This window comes from Colobus angolensis, unplaced genomic scaffold (assembly GCF_000951035.1).
Source record: "Colobus angolensis palliatus isolate OR3802 unplaced genomic scaffold, Cang.pa_1.0 Scaffold12, whole genome shotgun sequence".
Classification (NCBI taxonomy): domain Eukaryota; kingdom Metazoa; phylum Chordata; class Mammalia; order Primates; family Cercopithecidae; genus Colobus; species Colobus angolensis.
This window is the reverse complement of record NW_012113141.1, coordinates 6769007-6787811: the sequence shown is the minus strand read 5'-3', so window position 1 is coordinate 6787811 and position 18805 is coordinate 6769007. Positions and strand designations below refer to the sequence as shown.

Below are 18805 nucleotides of genomic sequence, written 5' to 3'. Positions count from 1 at the left end.
AGTGAGACTCCATCTCAAAAAAAAAAAAAAAAAGTCCAGAATTGGTATGTATGATGATTACACAGTGTTATTAGATATCCAGGCTCCATCTTTCCTTTTGCTCCATCTTTCCTTTTTCTTTACTATGTGACTTCCATCCACAAGGTTGTGTCATGGTGCAAAGGTAGCTGCTGGAGCTCCAGTTTGCACACTTACATTTCTGGCAGAAATTTGGAAGAGGAGAATGGTTATGGATAAAAAAGGACACATGCTGGCTGTCTTAACACCTCTTGTGGAACCTTCCTGGAATCTGGCAACTTCTCTTTATGTCTCATTAGCCAACCTTTAGATGCAAGAAGGCTAGACAATAAAATGTTTTAGTTGAACACATTGTCACCCAGGCTAAATCAAGATTTAATTACTAAAGAACAGGTACACTGATATTGTGTAGGTAACTATCAGTCTTTGTCACAATGACCTGGTCATTAGAGAGAGATGACAATTGAGGGATTACCAATATATATACAATCTGAATGAACAACTCTGACTTTAAAAAAAAAATGAATATCTGTTTTCTTAGGACAGCTTAAGATTTATAAAAAAATCAAGCAGAAAAATTGAGCAGATGTTTTAGAGAGTTTTTATATGCCCCTGGTCCCCCACTTGGTCATGGTGTATAACTTTTTACACATTGTTAGATTTGATTTGCTAATATTTTATTGAGGATACATTGTTGTCATTATTCCTTTGAACAAATAGTTATCAGATCAATTAAGAATAAAAAACATTAACAAATTTATTTTACCTTCATTTGTGACATTTCCTGATGCTCTTTCTTATGTTGATACAAGTTTTTTGACCCATGTCATTTTCCTTTTCTCTAAAAACTTTTAGCACTTCTTGTAAGGCAGGTTTACTGGCCAGAAACTCCTCTCATTTTTGTTTGTTCGAGAAAGGGTTTATTTCTCCTTCACATTTGAAGGATAATTTTTGTAGGTACAGAATTCTAAGTTGGTGGGTTTTTCTTTCACAACTTTAAATATTTTGCCCTACTCTCTTCTTACTTGCATGGTTTCTGAAGAGAAGTCCAATGTATTTCTAACCCATGTTCTTCTATAGGTAAAGTGTTTTTTCCTCTGGTTTTTTTCAAGATTTTCTTTTTTGCAGTTTGAAAATGATATGCCTAGATATAGTTGTTTATTTGTTTGTTTGTTTGGTTTTTGTCCTTATTCTGCTTGGTGTTCTCTGAGATTCCTGGATCTGTGGTTTGCTGTCTGTCAGTTAATTTTGGAAAATTCTTAGCTATTATTACTTCAAATATTTCTTCTGCTCTTTTCTTTCTTCTTCCGTTATGCCTAATTACACCTTTTGTAATTGTTCCACAAGTCTTGGATATTCTGTTATGATTTTTTGTTTTAATTTTTTTCCTTTGCATTTCAGTTTGGGGAGTTTCTATTCACATATACTCACGTTCACTGATTTTATTTTCCTTAGTCATGTCCAGTCAACTGAGAAGCCCATCAAATGAATTATTCATTTTTGTTTGTGTTTTTGATATCTAGCATTTTGTTTTGAGTCTTTCTTAGAGTTTCCATCTCTGCTTACATTACCCATCTGTTCTTGCATGTTGCCTACTTTTTCCTTAAGAGTCTTTTTTTTTTTTTTTTTTTTGAGACGGAGTCTCGCTCTGTCACCCAGGCTGGAGTGCAGTGGCCGGATCTCAGCTCACTGCAAGCTCCGCCTCCTGGGTTCACGCCATTCTCCTGCCTCAGCCTCCCAAGTAGCTGGGACTACAGGCGCCCGCTACCTCGCCCGGCTAGTTTTTTGTATTTTTAGTAGAGACGGGGTTTCACCGGGTTAGCCAGGATGGTCTCGATCTCCTGACATCGTGATCCGCCCGTCTCGGCCTCCCAAAGTGCTGGGATTACAGGCTTGAGCCACCGCGCCCGGCCGTTAAGAGTCTTTAATGTAATTATAGTTACTTTAAATTTCCTATCTGATAATTCCAAAATCTATGTCATATCTTAGTCTAGGTCTTATAGTAGCTTTGTCTATTTGGACTATATTTTTTCTTGCCTTTTAGCATTCTTTATAGCCTTTTAATTTGGAAGCTAGCCATTATATATTGGGTAATAGGAATTGAGGTAACTAGTATTTTTAGTGTGAGGTTTTATGTTAATCTGGTTAGGAGCTGGGTTGTGTTTCTTGTTTGCTATAGTTGTAAGTGCCAGAGGCATCAGTTTCCTTTCCCCCCCCACCTCCCCTGTTGTCTTTGGATTTGCCCAAGAACTTCTCTCATAGAGTGGTGTGTAGCCCTCTTAGTTGTTTTTTTTTTTTTTTTTTTGAGACAGAGTCTCGCTCTGTTGCCCAGGCTGGAGTGCTGTGGCCGGATCTCAGCTCACTGCAAGCTCCGCCTCCCGGGTTCACGCCATTCTCCTGCCTCAGCCTCCCGAGCAGCTGGAACTATAGGCGCCCGCCACCTCGCCCGGCTAGTTTTTTGTATTTTTTAGTAGAGACGGGGTTTCACCGGGTTAGCCAGGATGGTCTCGATCTCCTGACCTTGTGATCCGCCCGTCTCGGCCTCCCAAAGTGCTGGGATTACAGGCTTGAGCCACCGCGCCCGGCCAGCCCTCTCAGTTGTAATTCATTGTTATTATATTGAAACTCTGTTGATGTAGTGGCAAATTGTTGGGCAGAAGTATTCTATTACCTGTGATGAAGTCTCAGTAAATAGGTTTGGGTCCCTGGGCTGTGACTTTCAGAAGTGTTTCATAATTTTTTTCCTCCTATCCCTGTGGAAGCTAGACAGGTTGGAGTTGTCTAAATGCCCTTCCCTGAGATCAGATAAGGATCTGGTAAAGTAGTTTCCCTTAAAGGTCAACTCTTTGATAGGGAGAACGCTGCGGCCATATTTCAAAATGGTTACTCTTCTTCTCTCCCTGCCTGAAATATGAGGGTATTTTTCTTCCATCTTCACTGTGAGAACTTGGTGGGGCTCCTGGATTTAAAACTTATGTAAGTATGGGGACCCTTAACAGTGGGCCCCCTGGAGTTTTTCACTCCCAGCTAGTCTACATTCAGTCTCCAAAAATTTGTCAAAATTATCATTAAACTATTTCTGCCGGTTGCTGGCACCACTGGCTTCTGCTGTCTTTAAGCTGACTGCAGCTGTGATCCTCTGTATTTTCCTGTCTCTCTCAATTTCAGGATGGCAGTTTTTGCCTTGTGACCTCGATTCTATGATGGATCTAAGAAATGTTATTTATTTCAATTCGGTCAACTTTTTTCTTGTTGCAAGGACAGGTGGGATTACTTCAAAGCTGTGTTGGAGCTGAAACTGGATACTATTTTCACAGTAGAAATAACCAATTTTATACCATTTGTAAACTTGTCGGATTATTTCTTTAGAATAAATCACTACAAGTAGAATTTATAGTGAATGATTATGGATTTTTTAAGGTTTTTGATTCATATTGCTAAATTGCTCTAAAAGTGTTCAATTTGCCTCACTAGAAGTTGAGCAGAATTATTTTTGGAATGTTATAGGTTTGGGAAAGTTTTAAAAACCACCAACCCAGTAATAAATTTTTATTTATTTTATTTAATTTTTTTTTTTTTTTTTTGAGACAGGGTCTCACTGTGGCCCAGGTGAGAGTGCAGTAGCACCATCACCACCTTGACCTCCTGGGCTGAAGCCATCCTCTCACCTCAGCCTCCTCAAATAGCTAGGACCACAGGTATTCACTGCCATGCCCAGCTAATTTTTTGTATTTTTCATAGAGATGGAATTTTGCCATGTTGCTCAGACCATCTTGAACACCTGGGCTCAAGCCATCTGCCTGCCTTGGCCTCTCAAAGTGCTGGCATTTATAGGCATGAGCCACTGAGCCCAGCCCTCCTATTTTTATATATGTATACTCTATATTACCTTATAAAAGAGAATATTTCCCTTTAACCTAAATTATACTGACTTTATTTTTACATATAATGCTAATAGACTGATTCTTGATTTGCAGTTTTCAGAAGCGGATTGCCGATTGCCGGCTTTGGCCTGTAGAGATCACAAGAGTTCCTCTGGTCACTGTACTCAAAGGGAAAGCTGGCAAAACTGAAAAGGTAAATATGCCCCCTCAAAACTATTTATATAAGAAATGTAGAATCAGGCCAGGCGCGGTGGCTCAAGCCTGTAATCCCAGCACTTTGGGAGGCCGAGACGGGCGGATCACGAGGTCAGGAGATCGAGACCATCCTGGCCAAAATGGTGAAACCCCGTCTCTACTAAAAAATACAAAAAACTAGCCGGGCGAGGTGGCGGGTGCCTGTAGTCCCAGCTCCTCGGGAGGCTGAGGCAGGAGAATGGCGTGAACCCGGGAGGCGGAGCTTGCAGTGAGCTGAGATCTGGCCACTGCACTCCAGTCTGGGCGACAGAGTGAGACTCCGTCTCAAAAAAAAAAGAAATGTAGAATCAGACCCTACCTGTTATTCTGCTTCAATTCTGATACCAAAAGAAAATGTGAATTATATAGCTGTTCTCCCAAGGGTGACTAGCTCATCCTGATTTGCCCTGAATTTCACTTGTTTTAGCACTGGAAGTCTCATGTCCCAGGAAACTCCTCTGTCCTGGGAAAAACCAGGATTATTGGCCACCCTAGTTCCCCATTGTTCACTAAAAACTCTCTAGGCTTTATTACCAGATATCCTATTTCTCTTTAGCCCTTCACAATAGTTTTACCATAGGTTAAACTTGCCTACTTAAAATGTTTTAGCCTGCTAATTAGTGTAATAGGAATCTTAGATATACTACTATTTTTAAAAGGTATAGCTTTGATGAGCCTAGTACATGTTACCTATTGTTTTACCTGTGCATGTCTGGTCTTTTCTACTTGTTCATAAACTCCCTGAGAGTAGGGGTCATGTAGTAGGCTGATGTGCATCCTCCATGGTACCTAGCATGATGTATGGCAAATAGCAGACATTTAATAAGTATCTAAATTGTTTGGCTGACTTTAAACATAGGCTTTTCACATAATAAAAATACTATCACTATGTAACCATTTCTCCCTTTGTAGTATATAAGTATTGGCAAACTTTCCTTAGATTTCTAAACTATCTGTTATCACATGAACATAGGACTTTTTTTTTTACTTATTTTTTTGAGATGGAGTCTTACTGTGTCACCTAGGCTGGAGTGCAGTGGTACAATCTCGGCTCACTGCCGTCTCCGCCTCCTGGGTTCAAGTGATTCTCCTGCTTCAGCCTCCTGAGTAGCTGCAATTACAGGCACACACCACCATGCCCGGCTAATTTTTGTATTTTTAGCAGAGACAGAGCTTCACCATGTTGGTCAGGCTGGTCTCGAACTCCTGATCTCATGATCCACCTGCTTCAGCCTCCCAAAGTGCTGGGATTACAGGCGTGAGCCACTGCGCCCAGCCAAGCATAGGACTTTTAAATCTAGTTGCCAATTATTATTTATAATAGGTGAAATCAAAGAGGTTACTTTTATGCTTGGAATTTATTTTCTTTCACAAAATTGATTTTTTTCCCTATAAAAATTTTCTGTGGCAAACCATACAACCATTAAAAAATGCTGTTAAAATATATTTATTAACATGTTCTTCATCTTTGCAATGAAAGTTTAGATGAAATCAAGTATGGTAAATACATGACAGGAGACTGTCATTCATCCGCCTTCATCCATGGTAGATAATGCTAATCAATCAAAGCACTCTTTCCTTTTGAACCAAGATAAATACAGATAATTTTTCTCAACCAACTATGCTAAAACACCTCCACCAATTAATGAGAATTTAGATATAAGTTAAAGCCTATTTATCATCACTGGTCCAGATAATTTGTAAGGTCCCTTTTATTTGTATGAGTCTGTGAACTAAAGCTAAAAGCCATAGCTTCTGATTCCTTTTAAGTTTTTTGTTATTGTTATTATTGTTGTTTTTCATAAAGCTTCACTTTTTCCTAAGAAGCCACATGGTGAAATTGACTTTTTGGTTGAATATATATATTATCAATTAATTTGAGTTTGTATTGATTCAACTACTGCCTCTACTATTAACAGTTTATATGCATTTTCTCAGTGATCATGGTATTATTGAACCCATTTTGATAATAAAGAAGGCCCAAAATGTCTTATGTAACTGACCCAAAGTCACATAACTGGCTAAGTAGTAGAGTTAGTTTCTAAAACCAGGCCTTTGAACTGCTGAGTCAGAGCTCCATACCTTATATTATATTGCTTATAGCACTAATAACTCTCTGGTTTTATTCCTTTAGACTGATGAAGAAGGTCAGCTTTCGTTTCATGGTGTGGCTTATGTTAATATGGTCCCATTGTTGTATCCAGGTGTGAAGAGAATTCGGGGAGCTTTTCGTGTTTACCCTTACTTGGACAGTGTAGTCCATGAAAAGGTAAGAAAAAATTGCATAAAAAGCATCATGGTAATTTATCCTTTATATATCTGTTTACTTACATCTTTAGCATATACATCTTTGCAACTGATATTTAGAACCAGTTGGTATACTAGGATATTAAATATATAGCTTTATAGTCATTCTGCATTGGACCTTAAAAAATTTAGGATAATGAAAAGACAAAAACTGAAAACCTAGATCTCTATCAACAGGTTAACAGAGAACATAGAAAAACAAATTGTTTGGTACCTCTGTACGATGGAATACTACTCAACAATAAAAAGAAGTGAGCTAATGATACATGCAACAGCACGGATGAATCTCAAATGCATTATGCTAAATGGAAGAAGCCAGACAAAAGAGAGAAAAGAGAGTACTTTTTTTTTTTAAAAGAGATGTGGGTCTCGCTTTGTAGTGCAGTGGTACAATCATAGCTCACTACTGCCTCAGATTCCTGGGCTCAAGGGATCCTCCTGCCTCAGCCTTTTGAATAGCTGGGACTACACATGTGCACCACTGTGCCTGGCTATTTAAAAAAAAATGTTTATATAGAGACAGGGTCTTGAAAAGTTCGTTCTATATAATTACATTTATATGCAATTCTGGGAAAGTAATTTATCTATATTGATAAAAAGCAGATTAATGGTTACCTGGGAATAGGGATAGAAGGAGAGATGGATTACAAAGGAATGAAAGGAAAATATTAGGGATGATGGAAATGATGGTTATCTTGATTGTGGTGATGGTTTCATAGGTATACACATATGTCAAAATTGATGAAATTATATACTTTAAATATGTATGGTTTATTTTTATTGTACTTCAATTTTACCTCAATAAATTTGGATATAAAACTTTCAGCATAGGCCGGGCACGGTGGCTCACGCCTGTAATCCCAGCACTTTGGGAGGCTGAGGTGGGCAGATCACGAGGTCAGGAGATTGAGACCATCCTGCCTAACATGGTGAAACCCCATCTCTACTAAAAATCCAAAAAATTAGCCAGGCGTGGTGGCAGGCGCCTGTAGTCCTAGCCACTCCGGAGGCTGAGGCAGGAGAATGGCGTGAACATGGGAGGTGGAGCTTGCAGTGAGCTGAGATCCGGGCACTGTACTCCAGCCTGGGCGACAGAGTGAGACTCCGTCTCAAAAAAAAAAAAAGAAAGAAAGAAAAAAAGAAAAAAAAAGTCTATTGTTGTTAAATATGGAAAAACTAAAATCCATTAATGAACTAGAATATTTTTTTTTCCATTTTTAGGTGTAAAAATGTTAAAATCATATATTCAAGCAAGAAGTCAGTTTTATCATGTTGCTTCCTAAGAGAAAATGAGGCTTTGTAAAACACACAACAATAACAAAAATGTATTATTATGTCACTGTAATTTTATTAGGACAGCTATTTTTCAATAATAAATTTATGAAAACCCCATCATCTAGTTCTACATTAGTATCTTTTGAACTAGAAGCCACATTTATAGGAATTTATTTATTTATTTATTTATTTATTATTTTTATTTTTTGAGATAGAGTCTCGCTCTGTTGCCCAAGCTGGAGTGCAATGGTGCGATCTCGGCTCACTGCAACCTCCGCCTCCTAGGTTCAAGCAATTCTCCTGTCTCAGCTTCCCAAGTAGCTGGGATTACAGGTGCACGCTAACATGCCCAGCTAATTTTTTGTATTTTTAGTAGAAATGGTGTTTCACCATGTTAGACAGGCTGGTCTCGAACTCCTGACCTCAGGTGATCCCCGTCTCGGCCTCCCAAAGTGCTGGGATTACAGGCTTGTGCCTCAGCCTACCAAGTAGCTGGAATTACAGGTGTGTGCCACCATGCCCAGTAATTTTTTGTATTTTTAGTAGAAATGGTGTTTCACCATGTTAGACAGGCTGGTCTCGAACTCCTGACCTCAGGTGATCCCCCCACCTTGGCCTCCCAAAGTGCTGAGATTACAGGCATGAGCCACTGTGCCCACCAAAAATTTATTTTAAGGACATAATTTAATAGGTTCAAAAATCTCATATTCATGAAAACTTTTTGAAACCTATAATAGCAAAAACTAAACATAAGGTTAAATGTTTACTAATAGAGGAATGTTTAGTAAATCATAGTAAATAAAAATGATGAAATATGTAGCCATTAAAAATATTAATACTTTATAGGCCACACCTATAATCCCAGCACTTTGGGAGGCCGAGGCGGACGGATCACCTGAGGTCAAGAGCTTGAGACGATTCTGGCCAACATAGTGAAACCCTGTCTCTACTAAAAATACAAAAATTTCCTGGGCGTGATGTGGTATGCCTGTAGTCCCAGCTTCTCAGGAGACTGAAGCAGGAGAATCACTTGAACCCAGGAAGCAGAGGTTGCAGTGAGCCAAGATTATGCCACTGCACTCCAGCCTGGAGACAGAGCGAGACTCCATCTCAAGAAAAAAAAAAGGATAATTATTAGTGCTTTATAGATAAATGGGAAAGAAGGCTGGCCATGGTGGCTCACACCTGTAATCCCAGCACTTCAGGAGGCTGAGGTGGAAGTATCACTTCAACCCAGGAGTTCAAGACTAGCCAGGACAAAATAGTGATACCCCATCTCTACAAAAAAAAAAATTGTTTTTTAGTTAGCAGAGCATGGTGGCACATTCCTGTAGTCCCAGCTACTCCAGAGGCTGAGGTAGAAGGATCGATTGAGCCGAGGAGGTCAAGGCTGCAGTGAGCTGTGATCGTGCTGCTGTACTCCGCCTGAGTGACAGAGTGAGACCTTGTCTCAAAAAAAATTAAAAATAAAAAAATGGGAGAAAAGAATGCAAGTGTTACATATAACATAGATCAAAATAAATTTCAAATGAATTTATTAAAGTTAAATGTGAAGACTATAAAAATGAGTATTAAAGATATGAATTAAGAGAAAACTTCCTAGGCTTGAAAGCAGTGAAAAGTATGAAATAAAGTCTTTTGTTTACCAAAAACGTCAAGTTTCTATATATAAAATAAACCTTCATAAACAAAATTACAATGTAACTGAAGAACTAGGGAAAATATTTGAATACACATCGGAAAGATAGCTACTGTTTCTGAAATACAGTAGTTTCCTGAAAGATAGCTACTATTCCTGAACTATAGTAGTTTTTTCAATCTAGAAGAATAACAAACTTTTTCTTAATGGGCAAGGTACATGAAATAGCAGTTCACAAAAGAAGTGTCAATGGCCAATAGATATAAGAAGAGACATCTGGCCTTATTTATTAATCAAGGAATTATTAATTTAAATAACAGTAGTTATCATTTTACTTGAAAAGTTCAACAATTCTTTAAAATATGATAATGCTCATTGGTGGCAAAGGTATGATAATGTTATAGAACCAAACTGATGTTTGCTCACCTGGTACAGTAAAACCACATATATGCACCAAGGTGTGCAGTGATAGAAAGAAAGGCTTTCATTGCAGGGTGTCAAGCAAGGAGGACTAGGCAGCTAAATTATCAAATCCTGAGCTCCCTGATGGCTTGCAGGCAATGATTTTTAAAGGCAGAGGTAAATTTCAGGAAAGCAGAAGCTACAGGCAAAATCATAAATCAACATATGCAAGTTACACATTGGTTTAGGCTTAAAAGGGCAGGATATGTTGAGGCGGGGGTAGGGAGGCTTGCAAGTGGTAGGTAGATTCAAAGATTTTCTGATTTGCAATTGTTAAGGAAGAGAGGCTTTGTTTAAAAATTTGGGGTCAGTAGAAAAATGTTAACTGGCTAGGGGGAGTGACTTTCTCCAAGCTCCCCAGAAAGAAATTTAGAACAAAGGACCATATAGTTCAGTCTTCACTTCCCTCTTAGCTGGGGGCTGATCCATTGGCTGATCTGAGTGCCGTCTGATCCTTTCAGTGGTTCCTTCAGTGGTTCTTTCTGAGGCTCAGAAAGACAACTCAGGGACATATATTAAGACGTTATGTTTAGCTTCTATAAAGCAAACATCTCTTGAACTTTAATTTCCTTGGCTATTGTTTTAGGCTACTATTACCTTCTTGTTTAAGTTGCTTATTTATTTCTGGGATTGGCTGGGTGCCTAGAATGTCTCTTGAAGGAACTTCAGAATTTTCCATTATTTCCATGCTTGGGGACCACAGGCCTCTAAAAAGAGGATCCTTGCTCAATCTCAGTAAAACAACTTTCATTCACTGCTAGTAGGAGCGTAAATTGATAAAAACTTTTTGCAAAAAAATTTATTGTCCATATGTATTCAAAAACTTGAAATACTTATATCCTTTCCAATAGGACACTTCTACTTCTAGGAAACTATTTCAAGGGAATAATTGGAAATGTATCCAAACCTTTCTACATGAAGATACTCTTGGTGAATCTGAGGGAAACAGTGAATCATAATAGAAAAGTTATGAGGTTTGATAACCCACTCAGGCACCCTAGAGTTTGAATTCTGGAACTACCATTTACTAGCTGGATGACTTCAGGCAAGTGACTAAATTTGTCTCACATTTACTGTATTCATCAGTAAAGTGGAGGCACTACTTGTTTCCTAGAATTGTTTTACCTGTTAGATGAAATATATAAAGCACTAGGAATGTAGTTGGCACACAGAAAATTTTAGCTATCACTTTTATTATACACATATGATAGGGGAATATTGTGCATATATTAAAAATTATCCTCATGAAACATTTTAAAACATGAGAGAATGTAAATGATAGTCTGCTAAATGAAAGTCAAAATATAAATATGATCACATTTTTTTACAATAATGTTTAAAATATATAGAAAACATTGGAAAGGAAATATCTCTGGCTATGGCCAAGTGAGGAGGTTGACAAATCATCTCCCCATAAAAGCAACCATAAAGCTAGACAAATGGACAAAAAGCCAATTCACCATCCTTGAAATTGACCAAAAGCATTAACAAGCTGAGAAGTACTAATGCATGAAAAGCTAAGGAGTTTGAGACCTTCTTGTCTGGGACTGCTCTGCCTTCCCCACCCTTACCTTTAGCTCAAGAATGCATGAAAGAATTATCCAGTGGGGGTGAGCTGAATGCCAAGCCTCATCCCTACTCTGTCTCATTGTGATCATGATGGAAGGCAAAGGGGAAACAGGCATGTCACATAGTGAGAGAAATAGCATAAAAGAGAGGAGAGCGGTGCCAGATTATTTTTTAACAAGCAGATCTCTTTGTAACTAACAGAGTGAGAACTCATTACTTCAAGGATAGCACCAAGCCATTTATGAGAGTTCTACCCCACGACCCTAACACCTCCTACCAGGCCCTACCTAGAACACTGGGGATCACATTTCTTTTCTTTTTTCTTTCTTCCTTTTTTTTTGAGACATCGTCTTCTCACGCTGTCACCCACTGGAGGGGGATCACATTTTAACATGAGATTTCTAGAGGATAAAAGAGCCAAACTACATCAAAATGGCAATCTTGATGGAAGGCAACCAACAAATATGTAATAAGAGTCCCAACAGGGAAGAGTATAAAGACATAATGTCTGAAAATATCCCACATTTGATGAAAACATTAATTTACAGATCCAAGTAGTTTAGAAAATCCCAGTTAGGATCAGCACACAGAGGCCCAAAATATACACATTATATATAGTCAAATGAAGGAGAGAGACAAAGAGAACATCACGAATGCAACAGGAGAAAAACAATTCATCACTTACAGGGGAGAATCAATATGGTTAACTGCTGATTTTTTCATCTGAAACAATGGAAACCAGAAGGCAGTGGAATAACATATGCGAAATTCTGAAAGAAAAACACACATACACAAAAACTACCAACCAAAAACAAAGGCAGGGCTGGGTGCGGTGGCTCATGCCTGTAATCCCAGCACTTTGGGAGGTAGAGGTGGGTGAATCACCTGAGGTCAGGTGTTTGAGACCAGCCTGGCCAACATGATGAGACCCTGTATCTACTAAAAATACAAAAGTTACCTGGGCATGGTGGTGTGCACCTGTAATCCCAGCTGCTCAAGATGCTGAGGCGGGAGAATTCCTGAGGCAGGAGGTTATAGTGAGCCAAGATCACACCACTGCAACTCCAGCCTAGATGACAGAGTAAGACTCTGTCTCAATAAAAGAAACAAAAACAACAAAGGCAAAATAAAGACATCCCCAGATAAATGCTGAAATAATTTGTTGCTAGGAAACATGCCTTGCAAGAAATACTAAAGGAAGTCTTTCAGCTTGAAAGGAAATGACACCAGTTGCTAACTTGAATCCATAAGAAGAAATGAGGAATACTTGAAATGGTTAAATATAAGTTAATATAAAGGAGTTTAGAAATAGAGCTTTTTCATTTTTACTCTTAACTTCTTTAGAAGACATGATTGGATAAAGTATTCGTTATATTGTTGGGTTAACATATAGATTTAATTTATATGATAATAGCATAAAGGAAGGAGGATAGAATGGAGCTATAGTGGAGCAAAGTTTCAGTATTTTACCAGAATTAAGATAGTATTGGGCTGGGCGCAGTGGCTCAAGCCTGTAATCCCAGCACTTTGGGAGGCCGAGATGGGTGAATCACGAGGTCAGGAGATTGAGACCATCCTGGCTAACACGGTGAAACCCCGTCTCTGCTAAAAACTACAAAAAACTAGCCGGGCGAGGTGGTGGCGCCTGTAGTCCCAGCTACCCGGGAGGCTGAGGCAGGAGAATGGTGTGAACCCGGGAGGCAGAGCTTGCAAGTGAGCTGAGATCTGGCCACAGCATTCCAGCATGGGTGACAGAGCGAGACTCTGTCTCAAAAAAAAAAAAAAAAAAAAAAAAGATAGTATTGATGTGAAATAGATTGTGATTAGTTAGGATGTACGTTGTAATCCGTAAGTAACCACTAAGAAAATTGTGTGTGTGTACATATGCATATGCACTTATATATGTGTGTATGTCCATACACATTATATATACACATATATTTATGTGTATATCATATATATATCTCAACAAAGGAATTAAGTGGGATATCACAAATATTTGTTTAACATAAGGTAGTTAAAGGAAGAACAGAACAACAAAAACAGATGATATATAGAAAGCAAATAGCATGGAAAATAAAAATCTAAGTATTTCAACAATATTATTGTATGTAAGTGGTCTAAACACACCAATAAAAGGACAGAAATTATTGAATTGGATTTACAAAAAAATCAAGATTCAACTATGTACTGTTTAAAGTAGACACACCTTAGGTTCAAATACACAAAAGGTTAAAGTAAAAAGGTACAAAAGATATACTATGGAAACAGAAAGGGTGATAGCTGAGTAACTACAATAATACCAGACAAAATAGTTTTAAGACTAGAAATACATATTACTGAAGACAGAATGGATGTCACAATGATTAAAGCATCAATTCATTGGGAAGATAGGACAATTATAAGTGTATACACACTTAGCAGTACAACACAATCATCTCATAATACTTGAAGCAAAACCCAACAGAATTGAAAGGAGAAATAGGCAATTTGGCAATAGTATTTAGAAATTTCAGTATTCAGCTCTCAATACTGGAAAAGACAACTGTATAGAAAATCTGGCCAGGTGCAGTGGTTCAAGCCTGTAATCCCAGGACTTTAAAAGGCTGAAATGGGTGGATTGCTTGAGCTCAGAAGTTGGAGACCAGCCTGGCAAAATGGCAAAACCCCATCTCTAATCTCTACAAAAAATAAAAAAAATTGGTTGGGTGTGTTGTTTGTGCATGCCTGTGGTCCCACTACTTGAGAGGCTGAGGTAGGTGGATCACTTGTGTCCAGCAGGCAATCAAGGCTGCAGTGAGCTTTGATCATGCCACTGCACTCCAGATTGAGTGACAAGAGTGAGACCCTGTCTCATAACAACAACAAAAAAGAATATCTTTGGTAAGTATAAACTTACCATAGAACCCAACAAATCATTTCTAGGAATTTCTAAGAGAAAAGAAAACCTGTATTCACATGAAGACATATATGTGAATGTTTATTGCAGCATTATTTATAATAGCTAAAAGCTCACAATAATACAAATGTCCACAGATAGTGAACAGATAAACAAAATGTGGTGTATCTATACAAGGGAATACTATTTTGCAGTGAAAAGGAATGAACTACTAATGATGTAAAATTCCCAAATCACTGAATCATGCACTTTAAGTGGGTACGTTGTATATATGTGAATATCTCAATAAAGCTGTATTTTTTTTTTTTTTTTTGAGATGGGGTCTCACTCTGTCACCCAGGCTAGAGGGCAGTGGTACCGTCATAGCTCACTGCAGCCTCGAACTACTGGGTTCAAGTGATCCTTTGCCTTAGCCTCCTGAGTAACTGGGACTACAGGCATAGGCCACCACATCCAGCTAATTAAAACAAAATTTTTTTTTTTTTTTTGTAGAGACAGAGTCTCATTGTGTTGCCCAGGCTGATATCAAACTCGTGGGCTCAAGCAATCTCCTACCTCGGCCTGCCAAAGTGCTGGGATTACAGGTGTGAGCCACCATGTCTGACCTGTTTTTTTTAAAAAGTAGTAAACTTGGGCTAGGTGTGGTGGCTCACACCTGTAATCCCAGCACTTTGGGAGGGCTAGGTGGGCAGATCATTGAGGCCAGGAGTTTGAGACAAGCTTGGGCAACATGGTGAGACCCCATCTTTACAAAAAATACAAAAATTAGCTGGGGTGGTGGCATGTACCTGTAGTCCCAGCTACTCAGGAGGCTGAGGTGAGCTAATGGCTTGAGCCCAGAAGGCAGAGGTTGCAGTGAGCTGTGATTGTGCCACTGCACTCCAGTCTAGGTAACAGAGTGAGACTCTATCTCAAATAAATAACTAAAATAAAAAATAAAAAAGTAATGAACCAACTGACACATGCTATAGCATGGATGAACCTCAAAAACATGCTAAGTAAAAGAAGGCAGATGCAAAAGACTATGTATTGTATGATACCACTTATATGAAATACTCTTTTTTCATATAACATACCCCAGAGATGTTAAAATTTGAGAAAGCTTATGTCTTTGAATCTATGAAATACAGTATTTATCACAGAGGTGGCAGGATTGTGAGTGATTTTTAGTATTTACAATTAATATTGTTGGATTGTTTTCAAACAGCTTTATTGAGGTATAATTGATAAACTGCATATATTTAAATTGTACAATATTAAAGTTTTGACATATCTGTACATCTGTGAAACTATCACAACAATCAAGATAATGAACATACACACATTACACCCCAAAGTTTTTTGTGTCTTCTATTATTCCTTTGCCCACCTCTGTCTACCCCTCCCATCTCGCCTGGCCTCCTTCGGTCTGGTTCTTTTTGTTCAACATAAATTATTTTGAGAATCATCCATGTTGTTTAATTTAAAAATTGTTTATTTCAAAAAAGAATTTTTAGGGAAAAATTGTTGTAAAATTCTTTTCTGGTGATTTGTCTATAGTTTGAATTTTTCCATGCAAAGAGTTTGCTTTGAACTTTAAACTTGCCATATCCTTCCAATTATAACTGATAGGGCAGCGGTAACTAAATAGATACTATTTCTTGTATAGAAGTGAATTCAACTTGTTAATGTTAATTTAATTTTAATTTTTTTTCTTTTTTTGAGACAGAGTCTCGCTCTATTGCCCAGGCTGCTGTGTAGTGCACCATCTCAGGTCACTGCAACCTCCACCTCCTGGGTTCAAGTGATTCTCCTGCCTCAGCCTTCCCAGTAGCTGGGATTACAGGTGCATGCCACCACACCCAGCTCATTTTTATATTTTTAGTAGAGACAGGGTTTCACCATGTTGGGTAGGCTGGTCTTGAACTTCTGGTCTCAAATGATCCACCTGCCTCGGCCTCCTAAAGTGCTAGGATTACAGGTGTGAGCCACCGCACCTGGTCTTTTTTTTTTTTTTTTTTTTTGAGACAGAGTCTTGCTCTGTAGCCTGGGCTGGAATGCAGTGGTGCAGTCATGGCTCTCTGTAGCCTTGACTGCTCGGGTTCAAGTGATTCTCCTACCTCAGCCACCCTAGTAGCTAGGACTACCAGGCATGTGCCACCATACCTTGCTGATTTTTTTATTTTTTATTTTTATTTTTTTGAGAGAGTCTTGCTCTGTTCACACCATTCTTCTGCCTCAGCCTCCCTAGTAGCTGGCACTACAGGCACCCACCACCACGCCTGGCTAATGTTTTGTATTTTTAGTAGAGACGGGGTTTCATCATGTTAGCCAGGATAGTCTCGATCTCCTGACTTCATGATCCACCTGCCTTGGCCTCCCAAAGTGCTGAGATTATGGCGTGAGCCACCATGCCCGGCCCACCTCGCTGATTTTTTTGTTTTGTTTTTAGTAGAGATGAAGTCTCACTATTTTACACAGGCTGGTCTTGAACTCATGATCTCACACAATCCTCTTGCCAAAGTGCTGGGATTACAGGTGTGAGCCACCATGTCCAGCCTAGTTTGAAATTCTCTGTCAAAGATTAAAAGCATTCTGATTACAAGAGTTATGAGATGCCAGAATCAAGCCAGGTCGTAAGGTCTCCTCTAAATCCTTTAAATGCTAGAGTAGGCAACTAACTTTCTGTGGTGTTTTTACCTGTTCTAGAAGGAGGGAAATACAATGAAGTCTTTCAAGTCCCTTCTTTCTCTCTGATGTTAAATGTTGAAATTGTTTGGAAAACTAAATGGTAAAAAATTAATGTGTACTTCTTTCAAGTTTGTCTCAGGTATTGCTTTTTTTGTTCGTTTTTCAGACCAAATGTGTACTGAGCTTCTTCCGGGATATTGGCCATCACTTGATTCATAATAATAAAATAGGAGGAATTAATTCTCTGCTGTCCAAGCAAGCTGTTTCTAAGAATCTGAAAGAAGATAAACCAGTGAAAGAAAAGGACATAGATGGAAGGCCTAGGCCTGGGGATGTGGTAGGTTGTTGAGAAGGTGATGATTTTGCCTGTTAGATTACATTCCAGAGACTTCACTGATTACTCACTTGGTGACTTGTATCAATATTAGTTTGCTTTTTTTTTTTTAATTTTACTTTAAGTTCTGGGATACATGTGTAGAATGTGCAGGTTTGTTACATAGGTATACATGTGCCATGGTGGTTTGCTGCACCTGTCAATCCGCCATCTAGGTTTTAAGCCCCGCATGTATTAGGTATTTGTCCTTAATGCTCTCCCTTCCCCTTGGCGCTCACTCCTGACAGGCCTGGGTTTGTGATGTTCCCCTCCCTGTGTCCATGTGTTTTCATGGTTCAACTCCCACTTATAAGTGAGAACATGCGGTGTTTGGTTTTCTGTTCCTGTGTTAGTTGCTGAGAATGATAGTTTCCAGCTTCATCCATCCCTGCAAAGGACAATAACTCATTCTTTTTTATGGCTGCAGTTAGTTTGCATTTTGATGCAATGTAGAGATCATTGTTCTTGTCACTATGAAGACCATGTAGGAATTCAATTTTTGAAGTGTGTTCATTTTCTTTCAGCAGGCATCTAGTATAAAATCTCAGAGCTCAGATACTCCTTTGGAAGGTGAACCCCCTCTAAGTCACAATCCTGAAGGACAGGTAATTGTGCATAAAGTTTGGAAAATTAAGTTTAAGTCAACCAGACCTTTATTAAGCAAGGCATTTTCATTGGAAAATGCTCGGACAGGATGTTAGTTATCATTCTATATTTGCCCATGACTAGTTGTCTGTGACTATGGGCAAATTTCTTTGTCTTGTTGACACTCTGTAAAATGAACTGGTGCCAGGTTAATTTTAAGGTCCTTTCCAGCATTAAAATATTATATCTTTTATTAATTCTACTATGTTAAACATTATAAGGGATGCAGAGATGCATCTTCTGCAGCATTTATTCATCTGCCTTCAGGAAACTCAGCATCTGGTAGGAGAAACAGAGTGGTATATAGTATATAATTTTGATAACCATAGTATATAATTTTGATAAGTGCTGTAATAGAGGTACAAATAAAAGTTCTGTGTGGGCTCTGAGGAGGCAAATATTGGGATGGGGAAGTCTAAGGGAAGGCTTCATACTAAGTCTAAGGGAAGGTTCCATACTAAGTAGTGAAAGATGAAGAGACCTGTTTGCCATAAGAAGATAGAGGGAGAGGCATTTCAGAGACAGGGAACAGCTTGAGAGAGAACAACACAGAGAATTTGCAAGAGCAGAATTTAGGGTGTGTCAGTTAATTACAGTGTATGGTATATAGATAAATTAAAGGAAAAATTCTATAAAGAGGAAAGAAGAAAGAGGCTGAATCAGGTAATGGAAAGACTTGAAAGGCTTGTTTAAAAGTTTGGACTTTGGCCGGGCGCGGTGGCTCAAGCCTGTAATCCCAGTACTTTGGGAGGCCGAGACGGGTGGATCACGAGGTCAGGAGATCGAGACCATCCTGGCTAACACGGTGAAACCCCGTCTCTACTAAAAAA

General features: G+C 38.7%; 1 protein-coding gene across 1 annotated transcript in view; it reads left to right on the top strand.

Moving 5' to 3' along the window:
- Positions 1-18805, top strand: part of CFAP70 (cilia and flagella associated protein 70) — a 132892-nt gene that overhangs the window by 26133 nt on the left and 87954 nt on the right. Inside the window, exons 9-12 of the mRNA XM_011929587.1 lie at positions 3996-4095; positions 6271-6405; positions 17124-17294; positions 17855-17935. Coding sequence (XP_011784977.1) covers positions 3996-4095; positions 6271-6405; positions 17124-17294; positions 17855-17935 — 487 coding nt within the window. The remainder of the gene's footprint in view (positions 1-3995; positions 4096-6270; positions 6406-17123; positions 17295-17854; positions 17936-18805) is intronic.